The 27,692-nt window shown below is 36.8% G+C and overlaps 1 protein-coding gene across 1 annotated transcript; it reads left to right on the forward strand.

Moving 5' to 3' along the window:
- Positions 1 to 527: 527 nt before the first annotated feature.
- LOC137662402 (protein FRA10AC1) lies at positions 528 to 27,605 on the forward strand. The gene is made up of 14 exons (XM_068398797.1): positions 528 to 660; positions 4,864 to 4,940; positions 6,944 to 7,036; positions 7,120 to 7,165; positions 9,091 to 9,167; positions 9,841 to 9,924; positions 10,418 to 10,502; positions 16,332 to 16,377; positions 21,415 to 21,528; positions 22,539 to 22,581; positions 24,057 to 24,181; positions 24,799 to 24,837; positions 25,395 to 25,479; positions 25,939 to 27,605. The coding sequence occupies exons 1-14, from the start codon at positions 628 to 630 to the stop codon at positions 25,979 to 25,981; spliced, it is 990 nt and encodes a 329-aa protein (XP_068254898.1). The 5' UTR covers positions 528 to 627; the 3' UTR covers positions 25,982 to 27,605.
- Positions 27,606 to 27,692: the final 87 nt, after the last annotated feature.

Below are 27,692 nucleotides of genomic sequence, written 5' to 3' on the forward strand. Positions count from 1 at the left end.
TCCACAGCGACCCCCGCCTCCCCGAGGGACCCTTTCCGCCCGGCCCCGCCACCCCCGCTGCCCGCAGCCGGGTCTGAGCCGTTACGCGCCCCCCTCACAACTCAGCTCCTCCAACGGGGCTCCCCTGCCCGAAAGCGCCCGGGGTGATGCAGGGGCGAAGCGGGACTGGGAGGAGAGGGTCACGCTAAGGCCTCTCTGGGAGACACTACGGCCTAGTCCTACCTTCCCAGAGGCGGAGACCGCCGCAGCCGGGGCCGTGCACCGGATTCCCGGGCAGGAGACTCCCCTCGCCCCTAAACATGATGAGTGCCTTTCCCCTCCCCTCCCCTACCCTGCCGGCGCGGCTTGCCCTTCCCCACCCGCCGGCGCCCCGCCGCGCTCCGCCGGCTCCCCGCGACCCTCTGCCCTGCGCGGCGCCGCGCCGCGCTGCGCCGCCCGCCACCGGCGGAGGGAGGCAGACCGCGGCGCGGCCCTGCTCCGCCCCTGCCCCCGGTTTCCGGGAGCGGCCCGCGGGAGCGGCGCGCGGAGTAGCGCTGTGGCCGGCGAGCAAGGCCGGCCGGCGGAGGCAGCCCTCGCCCGCGTTCCCAGCCAGCTGCCCCCGCCGGGCGGGCGGGCCGCGACGCCGCCATGGTGCCCAACCAGCTGCGCCTCTCCGCGGCCGTGAGTGAGGGACCGAGGGAGGGGGGCCCGGCAGCGGCGGGCGGTGGACAGGCCTCGGCGGAGGCCGCGGCCTCCATCGCGGCGGGGGTGGCGCCGGCGGAGGGGGCAGGCCGCGCCTGTGCGGGGAACGCGCCGAGCCGCCGTCCCCCTGCAGCGGGCGGGCAGCCCGGGGGCCGCGGCTTGTGCCCCGCGGCCGCCCGAGGGCCGCTCCGGTGGCAGCGGGAGGGGTGTGGCGGGCCGCGCAGCAGGCCGGGGCAGAGCTTGGCGACTGTCGGGGCGTGAGAAGGGCTGCGGCAGTCGTGTCGCACCCACTCGGGCCGGTGTTCGTGTGTTTTTTTTCCATGGAGCCCCACAAGGCTCTAATCCTCGCTGACGTGGTCTGCTGTTACCTACCTTTTACTCCTGCTTACCCTTTTATAGTTTTATAGCTTTAATAAAGGGGCAATAAAAGACAGCATCAAGGTGGGAAGAGCGTTTTGCAGTGGAGCATGCTGGCCCCCTGCATGGCACCGTTTTTCCAGCCAGGACAGCTCCTCAGGCCCTGTTCTAGATCCCATGCTCCCTTTAGACCCTCCCAGAGCAGTTTGTTTGTACCAAAATGAGCACTGGGGTCTGTTTTGAGCCACATCTGGGCTGTGAGCAGAGATGAGCACAGACCTGTGTGCTGGGCAGATAAAGGGAAGGATGGGAGTGACGCTTGTGATGGGGATAGCAAGATTAGGGCTGAGGTCAGGAGCTACGAGTTGGGATGTTGTGTGCAGGATTGTTTTGCCTTTTTTATTTTTTTAAACTGCCTTTTTCTGTTCAGCTGCATGTTGTGATCAGGAGTCAACATGAACTATGAGGTGTCTGTTTCACTACTGTGCATTTACCCCAGTGGAGAGGGTTAAAGGAGGTGCCTTTTCTGAATGTAAGTGCCTCTTGCAAATGCGGTGCTGGGGAGTCCGAAGTACCCTGCATTGACATCAGCAGTTGACATCTCCTCTATCTGCCGTTAGTTGCATACAGTATTCGTACAGTTACTGTGCTTAAGTTGCCATTTTTTAGTGGGCTTGGGTCTGTCTCCTATTGCTTTTGCTACTAATTAATCCAAGATTTTGGGATTACTTAAATGTCAGTGATTTAAATGTGTCCCAAAACGTATTGGTACTTGTTTTGGTTTTGTGGTTTCAGTTTGTTTTGTTGTTTGGGGAAAAAAAAGTTCAACGTTGGTGCAACAGACAAAACAGACTGTACCCTATAAGTTATGTAGCTTTCAGGTTCATGTTTTGATAAAATGTTTGATATTTACCATACTTATTTACTAAAAGTATTCTGACTTTCTGACAAATTCCATCAAAGTGAAGATTATATTAAAGGGTTTATCAAATAGTGAAAGTAGTCATTTTAAATTTTCTTGAGAATTTTGCATTTCCGTGTCTACATATGCCTCTTTTAAAATATAGTAGCTCGGGCACAAAGCTTTGGTATCTGCCCCTCTTTTACTACAGTTAAATATTAAATACGTTTTCCTTATCTGGGATTGTTGTTTGGCTTTTTTTTTGTGCAGAAGGGGAGAAATCAGTCTTGAAATGTTACAGTGTTAAGCAGGTGTCTGTTTACACTGTCCTTCCAAAATGGAAAGATTCATTTACAGATGAGATTCTTTGATGGGGTTCGTTTTTATGTTCTACCTAAAAGTCAGGTCATCTTAGTGTCGTCCTAAGGCATCAGGTCAGTAATTGTTCGGTCCCGATCTCCAAGAGTGCGGTCCGGCACTGCTGGAGCTGCTGATGTTGAACCCAGCTTCGGTACCATACCTGTCCGTCCTGCTGTTGCCTTTGAAGGAGTGACCTGGAAGTGTCAGGACATTAGTCATGAGCTGTTTTCTTTTTCACCCTGAATTTATTTCTGAGTGACTGTAGTGATTCAGAGGAATGGCTGAAGCTGTGAAGAGTTTTCCTGTCGGAAGAGCAGCCTCTCAGGACCTAGTCCTTAGCCATCCCTGCCCTTATACACAGAGTCACAGCTTTCCAAAAGGTGGTTATCAGCTTCTGAGAGCCCTACAGTATGACTCTGTTGGAGCAGCTTTTCCTGCATCTTTTTTTTTAATCTGATTCATTCCTGGAATCAGTTGGGAGCTGATTACTGCGTATGTCTACTTCTTTCCTGGGGTCCATCATCCAAGGGCAACCACTTTGGGAAAACCTTCTTTTATTCAATCTTTTCTCCTGTTGCCTGTTTTTATACTTCATCTGTCTGATGTTGACTTTCATGCCCATTGTGTGGGCTTGGGCTTTCTCCCCTTTCGAGTGTGAAGGAAGCTCTCAGTGTTCATCTGGGAAGCATTACTTTTGCCTTTTAAAACATTCCTGGATTACCATGATATTTTTAAAATTTAGAGGCCAAGTATAAGTGTATGTGCTGCACGCTCATAATGTATTCAGCCCTTTTTAGAGACCACATAAGCTTCAGTAATAAAAGTAGTGACAGGTTTGCTATTAGAACCACCTCGGCTAGGAGACCTGCATCTGAACTGTGGATTGTCATGGGACCGTGCTGGAAGGGCTTTGCACCGTTGCTGCTCTTTTGCCAGTGCATGAGGCCTGCTTACACCAGACACTGCAGACATATGCTGCGCTTTTTTTTGGTGACTGGTCATTTTTGTGTCCCCTGGGAAATAGAAAATGTAAAGGCAAATCAGGAAGTTCTGATTTGCATTTGTTCAAATATATATGTGTATGAGAGCTATAGCTTCTTCAGAAGAGTTCAAGAGCAGAAGGAACATTACAGTATTAAAGCCAGGAAAAAAGGTACAGTTTATTATTATTAATAAAAATAACTTTTTAAAAAAACTTAAAAATCAATCCTTGACCATCAGTGTGAGAAGAGTGTGTTTTACATACTCTGCATGATACAGACCACTTGTTGGTGTCAGTAGAGGATACGGTTGACTCTCCAGCCTGGCATTTTTGGCAGGCATTTGCATCCAGAGAAGGCACCTCATCAAAATCATCCTGAAGAAATGTGTCTTTTTTGCAGATTTTGGTTTTCTCAGGTATTTGTCTGAGGAGGAATATGATTGTAGGTAATGTAGGAATCAGCAACGCTCAATCAAATACGCTGGTTTTCTAACCCAGTTTCTTTTCTTATCCACAGTCTGAATTACCAAGATACTTAGGAAGTATGCGTCAAGCCTTTCCCTGTGCAGATGTGTAATAACCATCCCTCTTGGTTTTTAGCTCAGTTGTGTAAATGTTCCAGTTGCGTAAATGCTTTTTCGGTATCAGTACCAGTTTACACCGTTCCCAGCTCTGGCTGTTGTCTTCTGGTGCTACCCCTCCAGCTGGCTGGTATAGCTGATTGGGTGGCTCTGGATGAACTGCGTCAGGAAACTTACCTGGGTTAAAATAATCTTTTTCAGATAGGATCATTTGTAACTCAGCTGAGTTGGTTGATCTGGTTCTTGTGTAGTTTCACAGCTGCAACTGAGGAACTGGAAGGAAGGTACAAGAGTAGGGGTGAGGGAGAGGAGATAGGGTCTACTTAAGCCATTACTTCTGCTGAAAGAATTGGACATGTAACTGTGCCGTGAAAAATAGAGGTGATAGATCTGGGCCTCAGTCAGTGCTTGATCATTTAATGTCATTAAGATATGGGATATTTTGGTTTTCTTATATGTTGTGATTTGACATTGTAGTCCCAAAGTGTGTGGAAAAAAGGATTTCATTTCATGGTAGAAATGTTGTGATTAGACATTACGTTTTTGCAGGCATATTGTTATTTTGTATTTTAGTTATCATTTCAATCAGCTTTGCAGCTACCAATGTAAGATCTAATGACCTAAAGTGCTGTACCACAGCCCAAGAAACTTCTGTTCTCATCTTTGTTTATAGTGTGGGCCCATCAGTTGCTGTCCTCCAGCCCTATGAAAGAGTAGCTCCTGGGGAAAGTACTCACCTTTTTCTTGTATAAGTGAGACTGTTTGAAAGTAAAGACCAAAGATGTTTATCATCCTTTTGGTTATCTGCATCTATGTGAAGATTAAATATGGGGACATCTGCATATGAATTATTTATAAAGTGATCTTTTGACAGACTGATGGTGTCTGTCTTTGCCTTGTGTTATTTGGAGTATATTCTGCATTGTCTGTTGAATTTGGTTTGGTTTAGATGTATGTGAAAATGCAGATATATTGACTGTGTTGTCATTTATTATTTTCAGGGACGTGGCCGTGGAGGCTATGATTCTGATTTTAGTGATGACGAGAATGGAGAGAAGTCTGTGCAAAAGACTAAAAGGTAATATAGTACAGAATTAACACTTATGAATTATGTATTTTGTGCAAATGGCCTATTACTGTGTATAGAAGATTATGCTGTGGTGTGTAAAGTCTGGTATGGAAATGGATTTTGAAGAATCAGTCTCTTTGATTCCTGCATCTCCTTATGTCAAGCTGGCCAAAGCATGTCGCCTCCCAGGGGCAGCTGATTAAGATCCATTCTACCATGTCCATCTGGTGTCTGTATGCCCCTCAGTTCTCAGAGAAGAGTGTTTCATTTTTCTGAGCGTTAGTATCAACTGCTGGGTTTTGGGTGCTCTGTTCACTTCACTGTGATTTGTCAGGACATGTGGAACTACTAAGAGAGCAAGGCAAAAAAGGCCAAGTGTGGACAGGCTTTGTAGATACAAAAGACCTGCTTGGAGGAAGTGAAAAACTGATGCTACTTGTTTATTATTTAATTTCTGAAGAGACCTGGGAATTGGTGAATTATGTTGTACTCCATCCTTGAAATGTAACTACACATCTCTTATTTGAGGTCACCTTTGCCAATTCTTTCAGTGGTTTGCACAATTAATGACCTTGAATTTTGTAGTGTGATCTCATTATATTATTAAGATATTTATTTGTTTATGTATTTATTTTGCTTTGGCACTGTAGTCTTTCAACACTTTCTGCACTGTACTGGACATTTTGCCTATGTTGTACATATATTTTTCTTACCTTTTCCTGTCTCTTCCTTGCTCTGTTATTGTACTTTATTTAAGAAGGCTTTCTGGAAACTTTCCTAGGACTCTTGCATATTTTCCTTGGTAGTAAAATTGAAAGAATGGGTTTTGTAGTGTTTTAACTGCATTCTGGGAAGAAAATTCATGTTTTAATGATTGGAATAATAGCAGGCATTGTGCTGTTCCATTTATTTTATAAATATGGCTGTTCTCCATTAAAACAGTGACTGGTTTTGTTTAGTTTTTGTTTTCTTTTAAAGGCCATTACACATTATGCCATTCCACTTTCTAGGTGTAATATTAGCTAACCATCAGGAGCCTTTCAAAAATACCATCATTACCCTTGTTGTGGCACACTACTGCTGATTCCCAGTAGGACTCTAATGTATGTGTGTATATCCTTTTCTTGCTCTATGATGATATTTATTTTCACTTTAAGGAAAATAGTAGTCTCAAATTTTCTCCATATTGCTGTTTTATGGAGTCTCCTTATGGGAATTTTGTGCCTAAAGATCCTTTTGAGCAAATGATATGCTTAGTTTCTAGAGTCCTATATTCCATAGCTTGAAACAGAAATTCCCTGGCTCGCTTTCTACAGGTTTCTGACTTCCGTTCCTTCTGCCAGCTGGTAATTATGGAAAAATCTTTTCTTCACCTCTATTGAGGAATGAAACTAAATATACCTTTTACTAGCTAAAGTGCATCACTTTATATTTAACTTTTTATTACTTTGTTGAATTCTGAAAGTATTTTTAGCTGCCCACTGACAAGTGCGGTTCACAACACAGTACTTAAGTTTTACATTAGCAATTCTTGTGATTACACTAAGAGAGGTAGAGCTATTTAATGAGGTGTTGAGACATAAGCATGAAAGGATGGGATAGGGTTACTAGCAGTCACTCTTATTCAGTGAACATACTGTCCTTCCTGTTGCTACTTGGCTCTGTAGCTGAGATTTATAGAGGGCTTTAAATATAGAGTGAAACTGATGAATCTTCAGGGTTTTTTCATTGTGGTTCTATAGTGATCATATTGATAAAAATAAATATTACAAATTGCTGTTTTAAGCTATTTTCTTAAAATGCTAACTGTGAGCAAATGCCTTTCTGATTTTGTTCTGCAATGAAGTAAAGTCTAAGCTGATGTTGGTTCTGAAGTTTGGTTTTATTCATGTAGAAACTAGCAATATAACAGTTTTTGTTACTCAAGTTAGTGCAAAGTTTGGCATATGGAAATTTTATTGCTTGTGAAAAGTTCTTGACTAACTTTTCTTCCTTTTTCGCCCTACCTTTAGTATAAAGGAAGATGGTCTTCTGACAAAGCCATTCCAAAAAGCAAAACAAGGCAGTATGGTTCACAGACAATTCGCAGCTGAAGAATGGGATAGGTATCTTTTATCTATTGCTTTTGTGAGGCATTTTTCCCTTACTGTAAAGAGTGCTTTCACTCAAACATATTTGTTATTAACAGGGAAGAAGCAAGAAAAAGAAGATTTCACTTGATAGCGATGGATGCCGTATCCTTCTATTTAATTTTTCTTCAAGTTTGAAGATGGGGCACAGATTATCCATTATGGTGAAATACCGGGATTTCTCAGTTATCACAGCAGTTGACAGTGCAGCACCAGATCCTGAGTAGTTCTTCAAATTAGCTTCTTTTTGTTGCTGAGAGATGCCTCTGAGAATCCCTCTACTCAGTAGAGGCATTTCCAGATTCTTCCTATATGCTCGTTTGTCCTGTGTGGGACAAAATGATTATACAGTGAATTTTATGTAGACACAAAGACACTTTGATCTTTAGGTTGAGTTTTTACAGAACTTAATTCTGTATAAAGCTGCTGTTATCTGTGGACAAATACATTTCTACTGGAAATTTAAGAATGCATTAGTTAATTCAAAAGTCTATTCAAAACAGCCTTATCTCCAGTAATATCTTCTACAGATGCTCTAATATAAGTCTGTTTAATATCATGTGCGGTTTTATTTTAGTTTCTTTTTTACTCTGAATCATATTTCATTCATAATTTGTAACTATTTTTATAACTATTACCTTATTTAGATTACAGCCTTTCTCCTTTTATTTAGTTTTCACCTGTGGCAGTCATTACATGTTTTGACTGAGTGTACCTGAAATAGGATCGATTCCTTGTTTGCTTAAATAGGTGTTCTTCAGCAGTAATAGTCAATAAATAGGAAAGTAAAGACTAGTTAAATATGGAAAGACTTACTTAAATTTGGAAATGCCACTACACAGAAAGTTAACTTCTCCTAACCTGCTTAGAATTTTTCCAGGCACTACATTAAACCATCATATGCCTGTAAAGGGGATGTTTCTTCATCAGTCCCACTGACATTGTAGACTGTCATTAGCCACAAAAAAGCCCATATATTCTGGAATGACTACAAAACTCATTGTGTAGAGACTTTTATGAGTTACCGATAATGTTATTGAGTGATTCCTGTTTAAAACCTTTACTGTTATGCAATTTTAACGCCTAGGAACTCAAATGGCAGCACAAAATAGTATGTTGTGTTACATGTGTTTAATTATGCCAGTTAAACCTTCTGAACTTGCTTCTCTGTTCCTTCTATTTGTGGTAGAAAGAAAAAAAAAGACACATACTGAGGTTAAATTAACTTTTTGGAGGTTTTCTCAATAAAATTCTAATGCATGTCAAAATAGTAAGTCGATACAAATTCTTCACACTGATGCAGTAGTTGCCAGGATATGTACCAGGAGATAATGTATTTCCTGATTTGCTGCTTCTGAAACACCATGCAAGTGAATTGAAAAAATTTTTAAGTAGCCATATATAATGTTTTTATTTGTGAAGATGTTTATTTTTCTGAATAAGTAATTACATATTTTTGCTCAAATTATGGTACAAAATGTGTTTCAAATCATGTCTCTGAGGCCAAAGTGTTCTAAAAAAAGCATTACATATTTTCCCATGATTTTCATCTCCAAACTAAAGCAGATAACTTTTATTTGTATGTTGATGGTAAAATGTAATAGATTTTTCCCTTTTGGTAGCGAGACTATATTTATAATACAAAAATACAAACCTGTTTTAAACTAAAACTGAAGTACTAAGAAGCTGTTGTCTAAATAACAGCTGCAAAAATGAACACAGTTTCTATGTATATGCGTACAGAGCATCTTTGTCAAAGGAAGACAATTTTATAAAGGTCTGACAGCTGAATGAGGTTTTAAAGATGAAATTGCCTTGAATTCTTGTATTTGGAATGTAGCTTTTATGAGATGTTATTAAGTAAAAATTGCTGATTGATTCCTTCCTTTATGGAAACGACTGAACTGTTTTTTGAGAAAACAACTTCTTTCTGTTAAGTATATAAAAAGTTTTTATTATTTCTTTGCTTTTAAACTATGGTAAAATAAAATAATATAAATTCTGAAACAATCCTTAATTACTTTATTCAGTATCAAAGACATAAAAAGTTTGTGAATGACTACATTTTATACTATGGTGGCAAAATAGAGGATTTCAGACGTTCTGGGTAAGAAGCATTAGCAATCTTTCCCCTCATGCCCCCAAAGCTTCCCTGTTCTGTAAAGCCATTAAGTATATATTATAGCTTTGGGGGGATGTGGCTATGTATCAAATTACTAATTCTTTTGGTCACAAATAGGAACTACAGTAAGTATGCAAAACACAGAATTGCCTTGTTTCATTTTGCACCATTATTTTTATGTAAGAACTTACCATGAGCTGAATTATTCTTGTTCTGTTACATAAAAGGAAAGATGACAGGTGAGCATTAATTGAGGCTACATTGAGAAATATCTGGCAGTACCTTCAAAATAACAATCTGAAATACTTTTGAAATGTGCAGAATTGTTATCCATTGTCCAGAATAATGATAACCTTCTTTAGAGCTATCTATAACTGCCTTCTAACATTACTGTCTTCAATAAAAAGTATAAAAAGTATTTTCAGACAGGATCAAGTTTTCCACAGTTTCTATGGCCATTTTCCACTGAGAATTTTTAATTTGGGAAAAGGTATGACAGGGAATACATTTTTTGATAGTTTTATTCCATAGAAATGTATTCCTTTATGCAGTGAGGTGGAGATCATACCTGTGAAATACTGATGTTAACAAGTTATTATTTGACTGACTTTTCATTTTAATGTTATATTGTACTAAAAAAAAATGTGTCCTTTTATAGAGCAAATGACAAGACGGATCTTGATGTTATTAGAGAAAACCATAGATTCCTGTGGAACGAAGATGATGAAGCAGACATGAATTGGTATCTGGAACTATTATAGAACATGTTATTTTTAGATCACTTGTACTAAATTTGTGGTGTCCCCTACTAATTAAGAATTACTGTGCATACTTCGTGATCATTCTTTGAACTTTAATGCATTTTAAAATGAAAGACCTTTAGGAGGTCTTTCGTATTGTAATATTGTTCAGGGGCAAAATGAATTGAAGACAGAAAGAACTAAGAAATACTTGTACATTCTCTGATACCCGAATGACTGTTCGGAAACCTCTGAAGGAAGCCTAGTCTGAAAAAATATAGTTTAATTTGTGCTGTGGATATATTTTAGATGTATTTTCCCAGTTTTATGGAAATGACACCTTAGCTCAATGAGTGTATTTCTATTGTGTTTCTAGCTCTGCAACTTGTGTTCTTCAGATGAAACAACATGTCTCTGTCTTGCTAATGTCATTACAACATAAAATGAATTGTATCATGTTCTATATTTAATAAAAAATATTACCTTTTGTTATAGGGAGAAGAGGCTTGCAAAGAAGTATTATGATAAGTTATTCAAAGAATACTGTATAGGAGATCTCAGTAGATACAAAGAGAATAAGGTACGTTTCATTATTGTAAATCATCTTGGTTTTAAAGTATGTCCTTTTATAAAAATTGCCTTACTGTGGCTATGTTGTGAAACTAGAATGTTAGTACCCCTTCCCTAGAAAGAGAGTTGTGAGAAATTGTCAAGTTATTTAATAAGCAGCAGCAATTTGAATCCAAGCATTGTCACTGCCCCAGAAATGTGCTTCTGTGGGAATAGGAGCATTTCTGTCAGATGGTGTTTTATGAAGAGGTACATTGTGTGTAAGAAAGGCAGAAAATGCAGAGAGGTTAAGCACTGGAGGCTAGAGAGATTTGCCTGGTGAGAAGCACTAGATGAAGCCTGAAGAAACCCTGGGAATGTTACTGTTAAAAAAAAAAAAAAAGAGTCTGAAAAGAGAGAGTTTTGTACTTGAATGCTGGCAGAAACCAATTTTGGAAATGTCTGTTCTGAAGCAGCATCTTTTGCTGGTTGTTCTTTTCTGTTTATGGAAACAGGATTTGTATGTTCATTGTACATAAATAGAATTTCTTAAGAGAAACACCCAAATCCCAGCACCGGTTTTTCTTCTTAACCCGAACAGCCTTTGTCGTTTCCAAGTTTTTGACTGACTAACCTCTTAGTCAAAAAGAACGCGTGAATTTTCTATTGTGATTTTGCAGAGTGTTGCTGAACTCAGATATGTCAGTGTTGTTAGCACATAGTAACAACCCAGCACTGTGAGCAGTGTCTATATAAAGTTCTTTGAGACTATTTACAGTATTGAAAATTACATTCACTGGTAAATATTTGCAAGGACTGGGCTTAAACTCTAATATTAGGCAGAAAAAATGACAACCTTCTAAAGAAAATTGGACAGAAAAATGCAAAAATTAATGAAAATTAACAAAAAGTAAAATACTGAAGATGTCTTCCCTCTTTTTTTTTGAGCAAATTTGATTTTGTTTTCCTATAGCTGTTTCATATCCCTCAATCTCCGCCCCCCTCCAACTGATTTTCTCTTCAGCATGCTTACAGATTTTGTTTCTTTCGCTGCTGTGCCAAGTTTCCATATGTTTGCTGTCTTTTGTGGGAAACTGTTCTGCCCCAGTTTCCTTTTTTTTTTTGGTGTGTGTGTGTTGTCTGAACACTGTTTCCCTGTTAGACTTCAGATCTGGCTGTCCTAACTTTGATGTCACTCTGAATGCTCATAAGTCATTACCTATATTTTTGGAATCGCCATGTCAGCATAACTCTGCTGTATCATGTAATTTGTTCTCTTATATTAGGTTATGCTTTCTGTTCTCAAATATGTTCTGACCAAGTGAGAGTTCTTTCTTAGAAATTCCTAGAAAAACAGAAAAAATGAGATTCCTTGCAATTATTGATTTATCCATGCCCATGTTTGGTACAGAAGAATGTCAAAGCAGGTTTTTTTCTTGAAAGTCAGAAATAGCCTGCTGATCAGTTCCCGTTCACACCAATGGAATTTAGTCTGTGCTTTCAGATTTTTCCTGCCTTGATTCTTTTTCTACGTTCCCAGAAACTGGAAGTTGTTTATCTTTAGCCCCTCATACCTTCTTTTTGCAGTGCTGGTGCTATGAGAGATACAAGGTGGGTAACAAGCTTCTCAGCTGGCCAACCTTTTGTCTGATAGTTGTTGATGCTTTATATGATGATGATTCATCTTGATATAAGAAAGAAATTTTTTACAGTGAGAACATTCATTCAGTGGAACAACCTCCCCAGTGACATGGTGGAGTCTCCATCACTGGAGGTTTTCAAGATGCAATTGCACAGGGTGCTAGAAAATCTCATCTAGGCTCCCTTTCACATGAAAGCTTGGACCAGATGATCTTTTGAGGTCCCTTCCAACCTGGGCTGTTCTGTGATTCTATGATTCTGTGTCCTGCTAGGTGGTGTCAAAATAAAGCTGGAGATCAGGTTTTTGTGATGTTTTTAATCTATGTATATTGCATAGATTTAGACTTGCACGTACATACTCATCTGCCTTTTCACAACTGTAATTGCTTTGCTACTAGCCAAAATCTTCTGGCCAGCTAATTCTTCTGAAGACTTCTGCATAGAGATTGTAGCTCAGATCTCATTTAGAACTTTTCTTCTGAGAAAAAAACACTGTCTTCCTAAGTGCTGGATAATGATAAGGACCAGTTTTATGGGAGGGGCTCTCCTGAGATCTGAAAAATAAAGCAAAGCACCTTGTCGAAGACCAAAACTCAAAGCAGCAAGAAGCCCCAAGACATAGGACCCCCGAGGCCACAGCCACACTCCAGTTGCTGGTTCATACTGTTTCGCTCACGTACGTGCATGCATACAGATATACACACACAGAGAGATGGCTGGGACTCCCCTGGTTGCATAGCAGACACCTCTGTGTTCTCATCCTTAGAGATATGCGGTACTCTCACACCCAGAGCTAGCCAGTGGAGACCCGCTCTCCCTCCTTGGTCCCAGGAGACTTCACCTAGCTGATGGCTAGTCTGGCTTGGTCTTCACTGGTGCTCACACACTCACTTGCACACCTGCACTTATCTTGGTTGCTGGCACCACAGGCAAATAGGACATGGTGACCCACTGTCCCGCCTTTCTTTATATAGTTAGGACATGTGATCTTTTCCTTCTCTTTTAATGAGAAGTGCCAAGGTGACCCTCAGGTGTGAGGCTACTTAGAGACACTGGAAGAGTGTGCTCTGACAGCTCTTGCTTGTGGTGTGTCTGTTACTCCTTACATTTTCCCTAGATCACAATTTTTTTAGGTCAGGGTTGTCTTTGAACCTCAGTGCATCTTGTCTGCAAGCTTTGAGGCTGATAAATGACCATCTGTATTGTCAGATAGTTTAGTTCTGTTGTCAGTTTTGCAATGCAGTAAGGAAGAGTGCTCTGCATGTAAGTTTTACTTTGATACGCATTGGACTAGAAATGTTCTCTTCTCTTCGTTTTATTTTCCTAGAAAGGTCCTTATTTGCTATCTCTGTGCTTTGATTTGTAGCTTAACAGATTAGAAATGTCTCCTGTTTACAAAGAAATGAAATCTGTCTGACACTTGGTCATTAAACAGAATACATTTTATTCTTTTGTTTTTATTGCCAGATAATTTTCAGATTTCTAGGCCAACTTGCCTTCCACTTGGTAATGTTAATATGTTTGCATTTGTCATTGTTTTTCAGCATGGAAGGCTTTTCTGTGAAAATAAAAATATTTTAAATACCTATGGTGGTTTTCCACAGTGTTATCTAAATTCCTACATTTCTTTTTTTCTGAAAGATGTGAGTGTGGACATGTTAGTTGTTGCTGCAGCCAATGCATATTACACAGTCGGTCCACATTTAATTTGGGAATTTTATTGTTCATGGAAATTAAATAGCCTTTCACATTTTAAAACTGTCATTTCTTATTAAGTTAGCAATTTGATACTCTTGTAGAGCATCTGTTTTGGAGTTGTTCTACTTGGTCTAGCTCATTTAGGATCTTGTTGAACTCATTTAACAAAGAAGATGAGGCAGAATAAATGCTGTTTGCTGATGATGCTTTTGCATTCCTTAATATTGCAGGCTGGCTATTCAAGAACCTACTGTCATTTTTAATTTTCCTGTATAGTTTTATCTGTTCCTGGTATTTTAGCTTAGTTAGAGGAATTCAATTGTATTTACTTTTTATTTTATTGTTTCTTCTTAGCCTTGGTCACTCTGTCATTTTGCACTAGTTAGTGGAAGATTGATTGGCAAAAATTAATGCAGATGAGGACAACTTTTGTCCTAGATGTACTACAGGTGGTTCTGGCTCCCTCCTTTCTTTTATTTTCCTCATTTTTTTTGATATCATTACAGAAATACTCTGTAAGGATATAATCTGATTTATATCTTACTGACTCAAGTTTGGACTGCAAGGGAAAATTTATATAAAAGTCTACTTCAGTAGCAAAAGTGAGCATGGATAACTCGGTGATTGGTGAAATAGTAGATGGACTATGAAAAAGCAAACATGCAGATAAGACCGAATTGATTTTACTCTTTATTGCCAGCAGCACACACGTGCAAAATTGGTGCCAAAATACTGTTGACATTTAATTGTAAACTTGCAGTATTTTCCAATTGCATCACAAGCTTTTCAGAATTAGAATACCCTGTAAAACAGCAAATGTCCTTTAAAAGAGCAAAACCAATTACTATCAGTCTTTAGATCACCTGGTTTCCATCATGAATTTTACATTTACAGATGTATTTTACATTCTGTTTTCACTGAACTGTTTGGCATGGTTCTCGGTTTTTACAATTGATTAATTTTTGTTTGATTGAAGCATGAGTGGTATAACGGTACTTAGACCACACTGCAGATTTGTAGAGTAAGCCAAGCACAACCTGATCCAGCCTTAGCAAACTGTAATCATACACACTGTGATAGCAGAACCTGATCTGCTCCTGTGATTTTTTTTACCAGTGAAACCAGTAGGTGTGAAAACATTGTTTATGTTATAATACCAATTTGAAAATTAGTGGACTGATTCAAAGAGACAAATATTTTATTGGTGTAAAAATTCTTAGTTTCCTTAGACATCTTCTATGTAATATATTGGCTTGGGGAAAATCGGTGCCGACAAAACATTTGGCTACTGATGGCTTTCTGCTCAGTTTTTTCAGCTTTGTTATTAAGGTGCAAAGCATTTATATGAGAGTATGGCACATTCTTAAGAGCCAAAACTTTTGTTTCCCTGTTTTTCCTGATGTTCTTTGAAACGCATACCACTTCATGCATGAGAACTCTATACTGTTGCCCTTCAGATAAAGAATTACTATGGTTTATTAAAAAAATCAACAACATTAAAGACCACACACAGCAATAGATACCCGTACTTCTGTACGGTGTTTAAAATTAGATTAACAATATTGAAAATCCATCCAGCATATTACAGAATTCATGCCACTGCATCTACAAAATGCACATTTGTGTGGGTTCACTCTATGAGTGCAACAAGAGAAGGTTCAAATTCCAAAGGATGCTTTGGAACTCGAGTGCCAAAGATGGGCTTTGCACCTGTTTTTCTACCTCTTTGATTTTGTAATGCTTCTTCCCCCTCTTGCCTCCCCATCTTTTTACATGAAGTTCAGATTCTTCTGTGCTTTGCTTACAGAGCAGCAATTTTATCTTGTTGTCATCCTGTGTTCATGAATTTTAAATGAAAATTCAAGATAGCCCTTTTTGGAGTAGTTGTATACGTCTGAGTTTTATCCCCTCTTTCTACTTGTTAGTGAAAATAGAATTGTTTTTCCCAGGCTGTTCTCACTCCCTTCCATCTTCAGTCTTTTCACTAGGCTACTTGCCATTTTGAGAGGATGAAGCAGATTCTACTGGAAAACAAAAATAGTGGATAGGTTATCTACACGTGAAGTTTCTAGGCAATGTAAAGAGAAATATAACTTAGTTATTGGGTTGTTTTTTTTATCTTAGTCTTTAGGGTATGAGAGGTGATCCATTGTGCTAATATGACTTTTCAGTATTCCAGTCGTCTCAGTTTTTAGTGTGGACGAAATTGCAATGAAATACCTAGTAAAGTCATTCTATCCTAATTTCCTGTTTGTTCTTCTGCCTGCTATGAAGCCTTTTAGAAAGCTGCTGTTCAGTACTGAACAGCATCTACTGGAATTTGAATTGCGTGCGTTAATTGGAATCCTTCTGGTGAGCAGAGGCAGAGAGATACTTTTAATTAACAGAGAAAGAAATTAAATTTTACTAACCAGAATTGAATGGGTGAACCACATGCAGGTCATCAATCAACTGAAATTAGTCTTTACATTACTCAATACATTGACTATTCACAACTTAATTTTGGTTCTTATCTTAATAGTTTGGATTTAGATGGCGACATGAGAAAGAAGTAATTTCAGGAAAAGGTAATGCTGTGTTTTATTTTATATTACGTTTCTCCTTGGTTGATGCTTTTCTTGCTGCTTTTTGATATAATTTTGTTAGGCAGTATTTGACAATACCAGTAAGTTTATCAGGTAATGATGGACAATAAATTGACCTAAATTTGCTGGTTTATGCCGCATAGCTCTAGAGTGCATGCTAATCTGCATAAATTAAAATTAAGAGAACGTACGGTTTATTTTCACAAGGTCAAATTTGTAATGAACACCAACATAATGTGTTTGAAAATGTAGAATTTCATGGATATGTTTTTTAACTGCTTTTCTCTATGTTCTTTTATATGCTTTTCTTCTATGTTACCTCATTAGTCTTTGATACCTTTAATTGAAGTCTCTCAATACTTTTCCTCAGGAAATAATTTTCTTAACAGTTTCTCCAATGCTGTTTTGCAAAATGTTAACCTTTTAATTAAAGTTCCATGTGTGATGTCTGTTTTAGGCTAAATTGGTTTTGAAAGCTTCAGTGGGAATCAATGGGAATGGTTGTCATGTCTCCCAATCCTGTTTCTAAATCAGTAGCTTGTTCTGCCTACTTGTGTATGCGAGTTCTTACCAATGTGTTATTGGGACTTTGCACAGTGGTCCCCATTCTGTAGCCTAGGGGCATGGACTTTTTCAAGTAGCTGAACAAGCAAGAAAATTATGTGAATGTTTTGCTGTTCCTATGGGTAGATCTTCGTACAGATGTACAGTTTTCAGAAGTCATGCATGCACGCCCAAGAAAATTGCGTGGAGTGATGCTATTGATCAGAACACTTCTGTAAACAGCTCTATTTATTATAATATATTAAAAGAAGTTAGAAATACACTTGTTTTTAAAAAAGAAAATTATTGTATTTCACAGGAGGAAGTGTGAACATTAATGATGCTTTTTTTAAGCTATAAAGATGAAAGATCCTAAAGGTGGTTGTAGTCATATGTTGCATTCAGCACTACAGATTGTATTAACAGATAGTTACATTTCATATATGTTTTATCGAATGCTTTAAAAAGATAATTAAAATTAAGTAAGAAATGAGTAATTTATGAACAATTATGTCTTCATGGGGAAAAAGAATTTAAAGCTGCATTGTGCTTTTAATATCTGGTACTTATTTAAAAATGTGTGAGAAAGTGCAGAATTACATGTTTTAAGCTTTTTTAATGAAACTAATGGAAGGTGTACTTTTGGAACATAAGAATTGAGAAATAGTATCTTTCACCACTAAGGGGCACAAGAATTCAACCTTATCTCCTGTATTAGATGCTCTTTTCAAGTGCAGTTTCAAATGATCATTTAAAAGAGGCATGAATCTTTAATGCCTTTCTTTTGCTATTTTTAAGTATAAGTAATTTAAATTGCTTTAATTAAATGTAATAAAGCATTAATACCTACCTGTTAGATAATTCATGTTTTAAAAGGGGAAGCATGTGGTTATTTTATAGCTATGACAATAATAGTGGTGATGAGAATCACTGCTGGTGGACTGTACTGTGGTTTGGGGTATGTTAAGAAGGGAACATAGGAATGGGTTACTCACATTTCGTTGCTTTGTTTTCCATGTCTGGCTTTGTGAAGTCATGGAGAAGAAGGGTTAGGATGAGTGAAAGGAGAGGTATCACTTGTATTACTAATTGTAAATGCCAGATTATTTCTTTCTCTTTTCTTTCCAACTCCAATCTTTTGCTCTAGGTATTTTGAAAGGAGGTCATATTGGAGATTGCTTTTGTATCTCCTTAAACTTAAAATGTAACCTTAATGGCAGTTGATGGTGTAATACACTACCAGTTTCAATAAATAATTCCACAAAATGGGCATTTTCTTAATTAAAGTCTTAAGTTAAGGTAGAAACCCTACTTTAAATTTTATAAATCAGTGACTAGTAGGCACATGAGTTACTTGGTCTGAAAATAAATCCTTAAAATGAAAAGCTTTTAAGCTATTTAAAAAAACTATTTGACATGCCTTCCCAAGTACTTTTTTTCCACTTTCAAAGCATGAATAGTTAGGTATGGCATAACATTTTAAAATAAAAGATATTCAAGGCAAAAGGCAATAGTGGTAAAAGTTTTCTGTAGGAAAGTAGGTAACAAGTTCATTGGGTAGAGGTGTAACAGGACTTTTTCAGCAATATGTAGAAAGAGCAAAACTGAACATGTGGGTATATTTGCTGTTTTCTAATTATTTGTATTTTTGTAGATTAAGTAGTAAAATACTCAAACCTGTCATATTTGGCAAAATAGGGTTTAATATCTGCAAATTGATCTACCCTCCATTTTTTCACTATTTCATTGAACTAACATTTCACTTCGAGCATAGTAGTGTCTTACTTAGCCTATTTTATATATGTATAAATACATATATAATATGCTTTACCTTATTTAAACAAAAATTCTTCCAAACCTGTTCCATTTTTTTTTCTCAGTAATTTCCTTCACGGAAAATAGGCAGGGTATCAATACCTGCATAGTGCACCATGTATCCGTGTACCAATCTGGTACAACTTCGACATTTTCAAGTCCAGAGGACAACGAAGCTGGTGAAGAGTCTAGAGCACAAGTCTTATGAGGAGCAGCTGTGGGAACTGGGGTTGTTTGGTCTGGAGAAAAGGAGGCTCAGGGGAGACCTTATTGCTCTCTACAACTACCTGAAAGGAGATTGTAATGAGGTGGATGTCAGTGTCTTATCCCAAGTAACAAGTGATAGGACGAGAGGAAATGGCCTCAAGTTGCACCAGGGGAGGTTTACATTGGATATTAGGAAAAATTTCTTCACTGAAAGGGCTGTCAAGCACTGGAACAGGCTGCTCAGGGAAGTGGTTGAGTCCATCCCTGGAGGTATTTAAAAGATGAGTAGATGTGGTGCTTAGGGACATGGTTTAGTGGTGGACTTGGCAGTGCTAGGTTAGTGGTTGGACTCAATGATCTTAAAGGTCCTTTCCAACCAAAACGATTCTATGATTCTATGATTCTGTCTGAGTTCTGATCAAAATGCATTAAAATCAGTCTTTTGACTCTAGATTTCCTTAGTAAATTTAATTTTCTTCATTTAGCTTGTAGTACTTATATTTTCCACCTATTCTGCTCTTCTGCAAGAAGCAGAAGGTGCTAATAGTTTTTGAAAGCACACATTTAACAGCCAGATTATAGGAGTTATAATTCTGAACATGAAGGCAAAAACTTCCCTGTAGCTCACAGCAAGGTGACAAAACTTCGGATGGAAATGGAATTTTGGACACACATTTTTCTTGCTGATTAAAATTAGGTAACTGTCCACTCAGCACGCTAGTTTCTGTGTCTTCCTTTCTTGGACATCTGACTGTGGGAAAAGTCATTTTTCAAGTACTGAATAATCTGGTCGGCAGTTCCCTTTGATTTGGGTTCTCCATATACACAATGGGGTTTATAATGATTTCTTACTTTTCAAAAATATGTTTTTTAATGCTTTTATGACATTCAGATATACTAGAGTGATAAATACTACTGAAAAAGCTTTCAGAAAGAGTGGAATTCTGTATTCAAGTCAAGGTTTGAATGTGTGTTGTAGAGATTGCAGTGTGAAAGGAGGGTAAGAGAAGCCTGGCTGTTTATACACATGTATGGCATGGAGCAGGGATCTACTAAAAAAAACTCCACCATGGTTTCAAATATTTAGATGATCATAAATACAAGTAAATGTCTAAGGACACAGAATTATGGTGGTTTACACAGTCAAGTTATGGTTTACCTAAGAATTCATTGCTTGCCTTCGCAATCTGAAGATGTTTTTCCAACTATATTCTTGTGAACATACCCAGTTTCACATCGAAAATGTAGAATATCCAAAATGGATTTAGCATACTGTAAAGAGCAGCTAATCATAAATAAAACTGATGTATCTGTCTTTTCTCTCTGCCTATTTTTCTGAGTTTGTTTTGGGATTTTTTTCAAAAGATGTGAAGTAAACGGTCTAGTTAAGTTCCAAAAAGTTCTATATAGTATAAATTTTTCCTGGTAGATTTTTACTTCTTTATAATGGATATGAATTATTCCTGATGACACAGGGTACTGATAGCCGTACCTTACATAGTGTTAAACATGTTTAATGTGTATTAATTTGAAACTTCTTTTTAAATGAGAGTCCTGGGTTTTTTTTTGGTTCAAGTGTTAGCATTGCAAGTGGTTTTACATTGCAGAACTGGAGTATCTGAGGACACTGCCAATCCATTAGTTAGCAGCTTAAGCAGAATGTTCTGAGGTTAATCGTTCACCAACAGTCATGCTGGTGAGCCTCTTAATGCACATCCTTACCACCAGCTCTGCGTACAAATCAGTCTTCTGCAAAGGGAATATATGTGTCTCTGTTACTGCAATATTGGGAACCCAGTTGTGTAAACCAACATTGATTACATGCAAATTGTTTTAAAATTAGTGTTTTATTTAACATAGTAAACCCAAGGAAGCTTTTAAAGCTGCCATATAGTTTCTCATAGAATTGGATTTCCTTTTCTTAACAGAAAAGTGTTTCTGGAAAGTCATTAAAATACAAATTGTATGTCCAGTATATCAGGTAAACTAGTAAGGTAATAAGAACATAGGCATCTTGTACAGACAGGATACTTTGAATAGTTTGATGTCACTAAAGATGTATGTCTGAAGTGGACCTCCTGATCCATCAGCTTCTGCTAAGTAAGTAATTGTTTAGGATATAGAATGTATCCTAGTGACATTCATTTCTTCAGAGTTCAGTATTAGGCTTATTATTTCATAACGTATGCCTTTATCTATACATTGTAAAACACAGTTCAAGTTATGTTCTTTCTTTTCAAATATGCAATATTAGACAAGTGTGATTGATTGCTTTGTCATGATCTGTTATTGTTTCCGTTTCCTTAATCTAGTTGTTACTTGTAGATTTGTGCTTTTTTCTTTGGAAGAAATAGAAAACAAAAAGCAAAAACTGAGCAAAACTGGAAATAACAACTCCAAACCTATTCATGTTAATCATTGAACCACAGTTTGCTGTTTTTGACCTCTTTAAAGGTCAGTTTTCCTGTGGAAATAAGCACTGTGATGAGAAAGAAGGCCTGAAGAGCTGGGAGGTGAATTTTGGTTACGTTGAACATGGTGAAAAGAGGAATGCACTTGTGAAATTGAGTAAGTGAGCCCTTCAAGGATACGTTCACTTAGAAGCAGACAAATATCTTGTGCTTCAAAAGCTGTCGAGTGAGACCCAATGATAATGATAATAGTTCATGCAAAATGGAAAATGCTGACTAGGAGATAATATTGTTAAATTAATTACAGGTAGTATGATGGTCTTTATTTAGAGAGAACAGCTGTTATTATATATGACAAAGTTGGTACAGGTTGAGCACTTCATGCTGTATAATTGGTGGTGTCATAAAATCAGAATAACTGATTATAAGCTGTTTTGTATACAAGCATATGTGGTTTTAACAAGCAATACTGCATTGCAAGGAGAGTTTCATCATTGTCATTGCTTAATCAATTATGTGTCTTAGGAGTCCTTGGGGCTTTGGGCCAGACAACTTCGTGCACACTTTCAGCTCTGCTAATTTTATTTTTAATACTTATGTTTTCTTCCAAAAATTCCAACTTTAATTAAATCACTTCCTTTTCCATTCTTGTCTCTTGAGTGGGATTTTCTTGTTTATATGGTATACATTTTAATATGTTCATCAGATAATTAAACTTACCACAGTTTACACAGTTACTGTGTGTAAAACAGGCTAATGGTGGTTTTTCTTTTGTGCACAAGACATTCCATGTGGCAGCACTTGGTCTCTGGCAAGGCTATAAGAGACTTATGGGTCTTGAGTATAATTGTAGAACAATTTGATCTGTCCACAAAGATCCATAAAATGTGATATCTGTATGTGATAAGCACTGATACTTTTTTGTGAAGAGTTGCCAGTGCTGGACCTGTGATCTTTCTCCAGGTTTGGTAAAATCTGTGTTTGTACTGAAGACTTGTGTCATGTTATTTTTCTCAACCCTGGCAGCAATTACATTGTAACTTCTGTGTTGAAGGAAAAGCTACTGAAATTGGAAGATAGTGTTCTGTCTAGTTTTATATATGTTAAATTTTGTCAGTTATGCTTGTCAAATACATGACTGTAATGTTCTTATTCTCTCTTTTTCAGGACTATGTCCAGAATGTTCCCACAAACTGAACTTTCATCACCGGTAATGAAATATTTTGAAAATATGGGGGCTGAATTATTGATAAGTTACAGTTTTGATTAACAGCAGATAGGGGGAAAACTTCAGATAGATGATTAGAAACTTAATTTATGCTGAAATACATTCAGTTCTGGAATTCTTATGAAGTCACTGGCTTGACACTGTTGAGAGTTAGGTATTGTTGTGCTAATGAAAATACAAAACCCCTCAAACTAGAAGAATCCTGCATCCCCCCAAAAAGTTTCCTTTGCTTTATTCCAGCTCAGTGAGTATTTTTCTTTTCTGAAAGTTTATGCAAAACACTGGCTTTTATATTTTCCCTCTTGCTGTGTTTAGGAGCTGGAATGCTTTTTCTTTTTTGAAAAATAGTATTTTATGTGTGAGTCAAGTGACTGTGCTTTGAAATTTTGAATTTGAGTATTTGTTCTTCGAGAATCATTTATTAATAGGAGAGAAAAATAGTGATTTTTGAACCTAAAAATGTGTATATTAACGTTTGATTTGGTTTTTATCATTATCTATAGTCTTACTGAATTCTACAGTTATTGATATTCCATTTTTATGTTTTTCTGGATCTTGATGTGTTTTTAACTCAGTAATTGAGTTGTACAATTATCTGAAAAGCATGTGGAAGGGAAACCTTTGAGCTAGGAAACACAAATCAAAGTAACACAAATCAAAGGTGCGTCTAGATGAATATATCCAAGATAGTTAGTTAATCCATTTTAAAAGTTAATTAATATTTATTTTCATTACAGCACTGTGTAGGCACATATTAAGAAGGAGAATTAACTAACTGAGATTAGTTTGATTTGTCTTGCTTCTTTTTGGAACTAAAATTGTAAAACCAGTTGAGTTCAGAATAAGCATGGTCAAACATTTTCTCTTTGTCAAATGTGGAGTAATACTTAAATTGAAACAATTTTACTGACTTATTTGTGCAAACAAGCAGGAAAAAATTAGCCTGTGTTCATACAATAAGCCTATATACATAATGCTGAAAATAAAATACATGGTTTGTTGGTCTGCAGCAGGTTCTTATGCTTGAGATTCTTCTGCCTCAAGTTTTGTTGCTATCAGATATGAAAATATATTTTAAAACCTATATTACCTGTGTTTTTCTCATTACATATATACAAAATAGTTCGCTACAAGAAAAAAATAAGATTTCAATATAAGTAAGAATTTGGCACATTATAAATTATTTTCTGTAGTTAATCTTTGATTGCCAATTCAGTGGTTTTGTTACCTCCATCAGTGTCATTTTAGCAGCTTTAAGGTTTCCTGTCCTTTGCCTTCAGCTGTGGAGCTCTAGTGTTTCTATACCACTTTTCATTTTAACTAAATTAATTTTTTTCAGTTTAACTAGTGACAGGTTTCAGAAAAAATTATAACTGTTTGACTGAATTAAATACTTAAGATTTACTGTTGCTTGAGGAGTACAAGTAAAGAAGGTGTATACATTCATTTTTTTAAAGGAGGAAAGAAGTCAAAGCACGCAAGAAAAGAGGCACAGCTGTACCGAACTCTAAAGAGCCAAAAATTAAGAAGACAAAATTATCTTGTTCAGCTAAAAAGAAGTCCAAAAAAAAGACCCATAAAGGTAAATTTAAATTTTAAACCTTCAATTTTTAAAATATTCAAATATGTTAGTTGGATCTTAGTTTTGCTATAGCTATATATGTATAGATATAGGTATAGAATTATGTATAAATATAGATACGTAACTTTCTTGACTGTGTAACACAGGTAGTCAAAAAGATAGATTTCTTAGGTAAAACTTTCCTACACAAAAAAGATAAATTTGGAGGGAAAAAAGAAGATAAATTTCCTACATTTTAGAGAGAGGGAGAGCCTTTTGAAAAATATGCATTGCAAGGAAAATTTGTCCAAGAATTGGACATTGCATAACAGAAAGGGTTCTGAAGTACTTAATTCCTTGAGGCTTTGGGGTTGAAAGCCTTTTGGAAATGTTAGATAACCTTTTTACACCACAGATCTTGGGAGAATGTATTTGAGCTCCAACTGATGACCTTTGAACTCATGCAAAAAAAATATTTTTACTTCAGTATTTGCTTGCTTTCTTTGAATGTATGGTGTGTCCGTGCATATGCACATGTTTGTGTAATATATTGTGCTAGAAATATCCTTGTAAACAGTTTAAGATAATGGATAAAACCAAGATAAGCTTACTATATTTTAAATGGTGTTTCTTTCCAGATCAGGTTTCTTCAGAAGATTCAGATAATTCTGATAAAGGTAAAGTATTTGAAGCAGTTTTCTTATGACTCGGACCGTGCCGAAAGTCTCTGTTTTATCAGGAAAGCTCTATTGGAAGATTGTGTTGTTTTGTTTTTTTTTTTTTAAGTCAAGGCATATTTCTGATAACAAGACTTTTTTGGTTTTTACTCCTGCTGTGTACTTACACAAAAGAGTTATGCAGTAATCCGTATTTTCTGTCAATTTCACTGATACGTTACAATTGATAAAAGTTGTCATTCAAGCAGAAGTAAAGTAATTGATTCATTTACTATCATGAGGTGAAACTGGATTGTACATCAGGGTTTGTGATTATAAACCCTTAATTTTAGGAACAAATGTTTGCCAAAATATCAGTTAATAATATCTAAGAGTCTTTTTGATGCTGTATTGAATAACATTGGAAAATGTTTTCATTTTCACTTTATGAAAAGTAAAGTTTTCTTTTTATTCTCATAGTTACAATTAAATGTTGCTCCTGGCAATATACCATATAAATTAAAAACTTATAAATTCTTTTAAAATTTATTTCATAAGCACTTTAAATTTTTTAACAGATTCAGATAACAGCGATGCACAAGATGGTCCTTCAGATTCTGACTTTTGGAAAGGTGCGCTACAAGAAGCAGATGAAAAATCACGGTTAGTTTGATCTAGTGAACTTGTAGCTAGTAAAACATACAGCATCCATTCAGAAATGCGAAGGCAGAGATTTTTCCTGAGTGTTTTAATGAATATTCTGACATTTAAAATTATGTCAAATCTCCTTCCATGTAGTGAACTTAAGAACGTGTTTTTAAAGAGGAGACATACGCAACACTGGAGGAGAACCTTTGTCAAGCCGCTACCATACCACTGCTGTCTTACCACCTACCATACTATTAATTATCTTAGAAGTAAATCCTAACAGTCACCTCACTGCTGTTGCACAGATAGGGAAATGTGAAGGGTATCGGAATGTAGTGAGTAAGTCAAAATGATCTATACCAGCTAGAAATTCTAATCAGATGTCTGCTAAATATTTTTCATACAAAGATTCTCTCCTAAGTATAGATCTAAAGCAGAACTTCCTTTGACTTTTTTTTTTTCTTTTTTTAACAGGGAGGAGGAGTTTGATGAGTATTTTCAAGACTTGTTTCTCTGAAATTGAAATTGATGTAGGCTGATTGTCATCATGAATTGTCAAGATGAAAATCTGGAAATCCAGTCATAATTAGACCAGAGACTTCTTTCTGCCAGCACACCTTTTCTACAGTCACTCATATGGACCGTTTGAGTGGATTATCTATGTAGAGGGCTTCAGGTGTAAAAACTTTCTTTTTCTTGTGGTAGGCTGTATGCTCATGAAATAAATAATTTTTTCAGTTCAGTGCAAAAGATATATGGCACCCAAACTTAAAAGTAGGAAGGATGTAAACCAACAAGAATATAGTTTATTGACATTACATCATGAAAGTTGGCTGCTTTTTATTTTATCACAAACTTCAGTTATTGCCAGATTTTTGTTAAGGGGCATTTTGGAAGATTCTGTTATTAGTTTAAAGCCATACACTTTAATATATTCGTATTTCTAATTTATTAAACAAGAGTTAATAGCCTTAAATTTATTGGTTATGTAGACTTTAATATTCAGGTATTAGTCTCTGTAAGTATTTTCAAATGTGTTGGAGGAGTTCAGTGTTTATCAAATATGTATTTTGCTTGAATTAAGTAAACCATATCTGAAATGTCTCCGCTACTCCGTAAAAAAATTTAGTTCATTGTGACTTTGTTTTAAATTTTAGTTATAATATGACGTAAGTGATAATTCCACTTATAAAAATCTGGTTGGTTGGTGACATTTTTGATGTAAAAACTAAAGTGTATGGCTTTCTACTGGGATGTACATGTGACTTATGTTATCTGTGGTTTCTGATCTCCCTAACGTTGATTGAATGTTAATCCTTCTTTAAAGTGTAATCCTAAATATACAAGTAAAGAATGCATATTGCTTGAGAAACTTACGGGATTCATCTTCCTCTTCAAGTTACAACACAACTTGAAACATTCTTTATTTTATGTTTCCAAAGAAACAGTCTGCACATGAATAGTTACAGTGGCTATTTTCTTTGTCAGATGAAAATTACTTTGGATATAAAGGACAAATATTTTTTGAATTAAATGTTCATGTTAATCTGAGGAAAGTTAATGTTGTATAAAATATATTTTTGATAAGTACTTCTCACTGTAGATATATTTACAGACAGTATTTATAATAAGTATTTGATGTGGAAAATGTAACAGCAGAGGTGGTTGCAGTGTATTTATGAGCATTTTATATGCACTCATATGAATAGGTTGAGAACTCTATTTACAAGTATTACTTAACATAATTACATTTTAAACAGTTTGTACTTACATAATAGATGACAGTACAAGGACATATTTAGGATGTCCTTGAGTAAGAAATAAACGTAGCCTTGCATGAAGGCTTCTTTAGGTAAGAAGGTGGATTTAAAGGTTAATTCTCTGTCATCTTGCAAGCTTGGTTGAGAGTCAAATCCAATCTGCAGCAATCTGCTTGCATGTATGCAACCTGCCCAAAGGGGCTTTTGTCAAATGTGTTGCTGTATTTGTTGCTTCAAGTATTGTGTAGTAAGTATTGTCTATTATGTGTTCTGGATAAGTAACTCCTATTTGGGTCTTTAAAATACAGTTATAAAAAGGTACAGTATACATATTAAATACATCATTTAATACAGTTTTAATAAAATTACATTCTGAAACAACCTTGAAATAGCTTTCTTTAGTATCTGCAGAAAATAATACATGGTACCCAGTTTTATGTCATAACTAAGTTTGCATAAAATATTTGG

The sequence above is a fragment of the Nyctibius grandis genome, chromosome 4 (assembly GCF_013368605.1).
Source record: "Nyctibius grandis isolate bNycGra1 chromosome 4, bNycGra1.pri, whole genome shotgun sequence".
Classification (NCBI taxonomy): Eukaryota; Metazoa; Chordata; class Aves; order Nyctibiiformes; family Nyctibiidae; genus Nyctibius; species Nyctibius grandis.

Bases quoted from the DNA above. Each gene is read 5' to 3' on its own strand.
- LOC137662402 (XM_068398797.1), top strand. From the start codon at position 628: ATGGTGCCCAACCAGCTGCGCCTCTCCGCGGCC. The intron at 21,529-22,538 runs GTAAGTGAGCCC...TCTCTTTTTCAG, and splicing joins GAATGCACTTGTGAAATTGA to GACTATGTCCAGAATGTTCC. The intron at 24,838-25,394 runs GTAAAGTATTTG...ATTTTTTAACAG, and splicing joins TTCAGATAATTCTGATAAAG to ATTCAGATAACAGCGATGCA.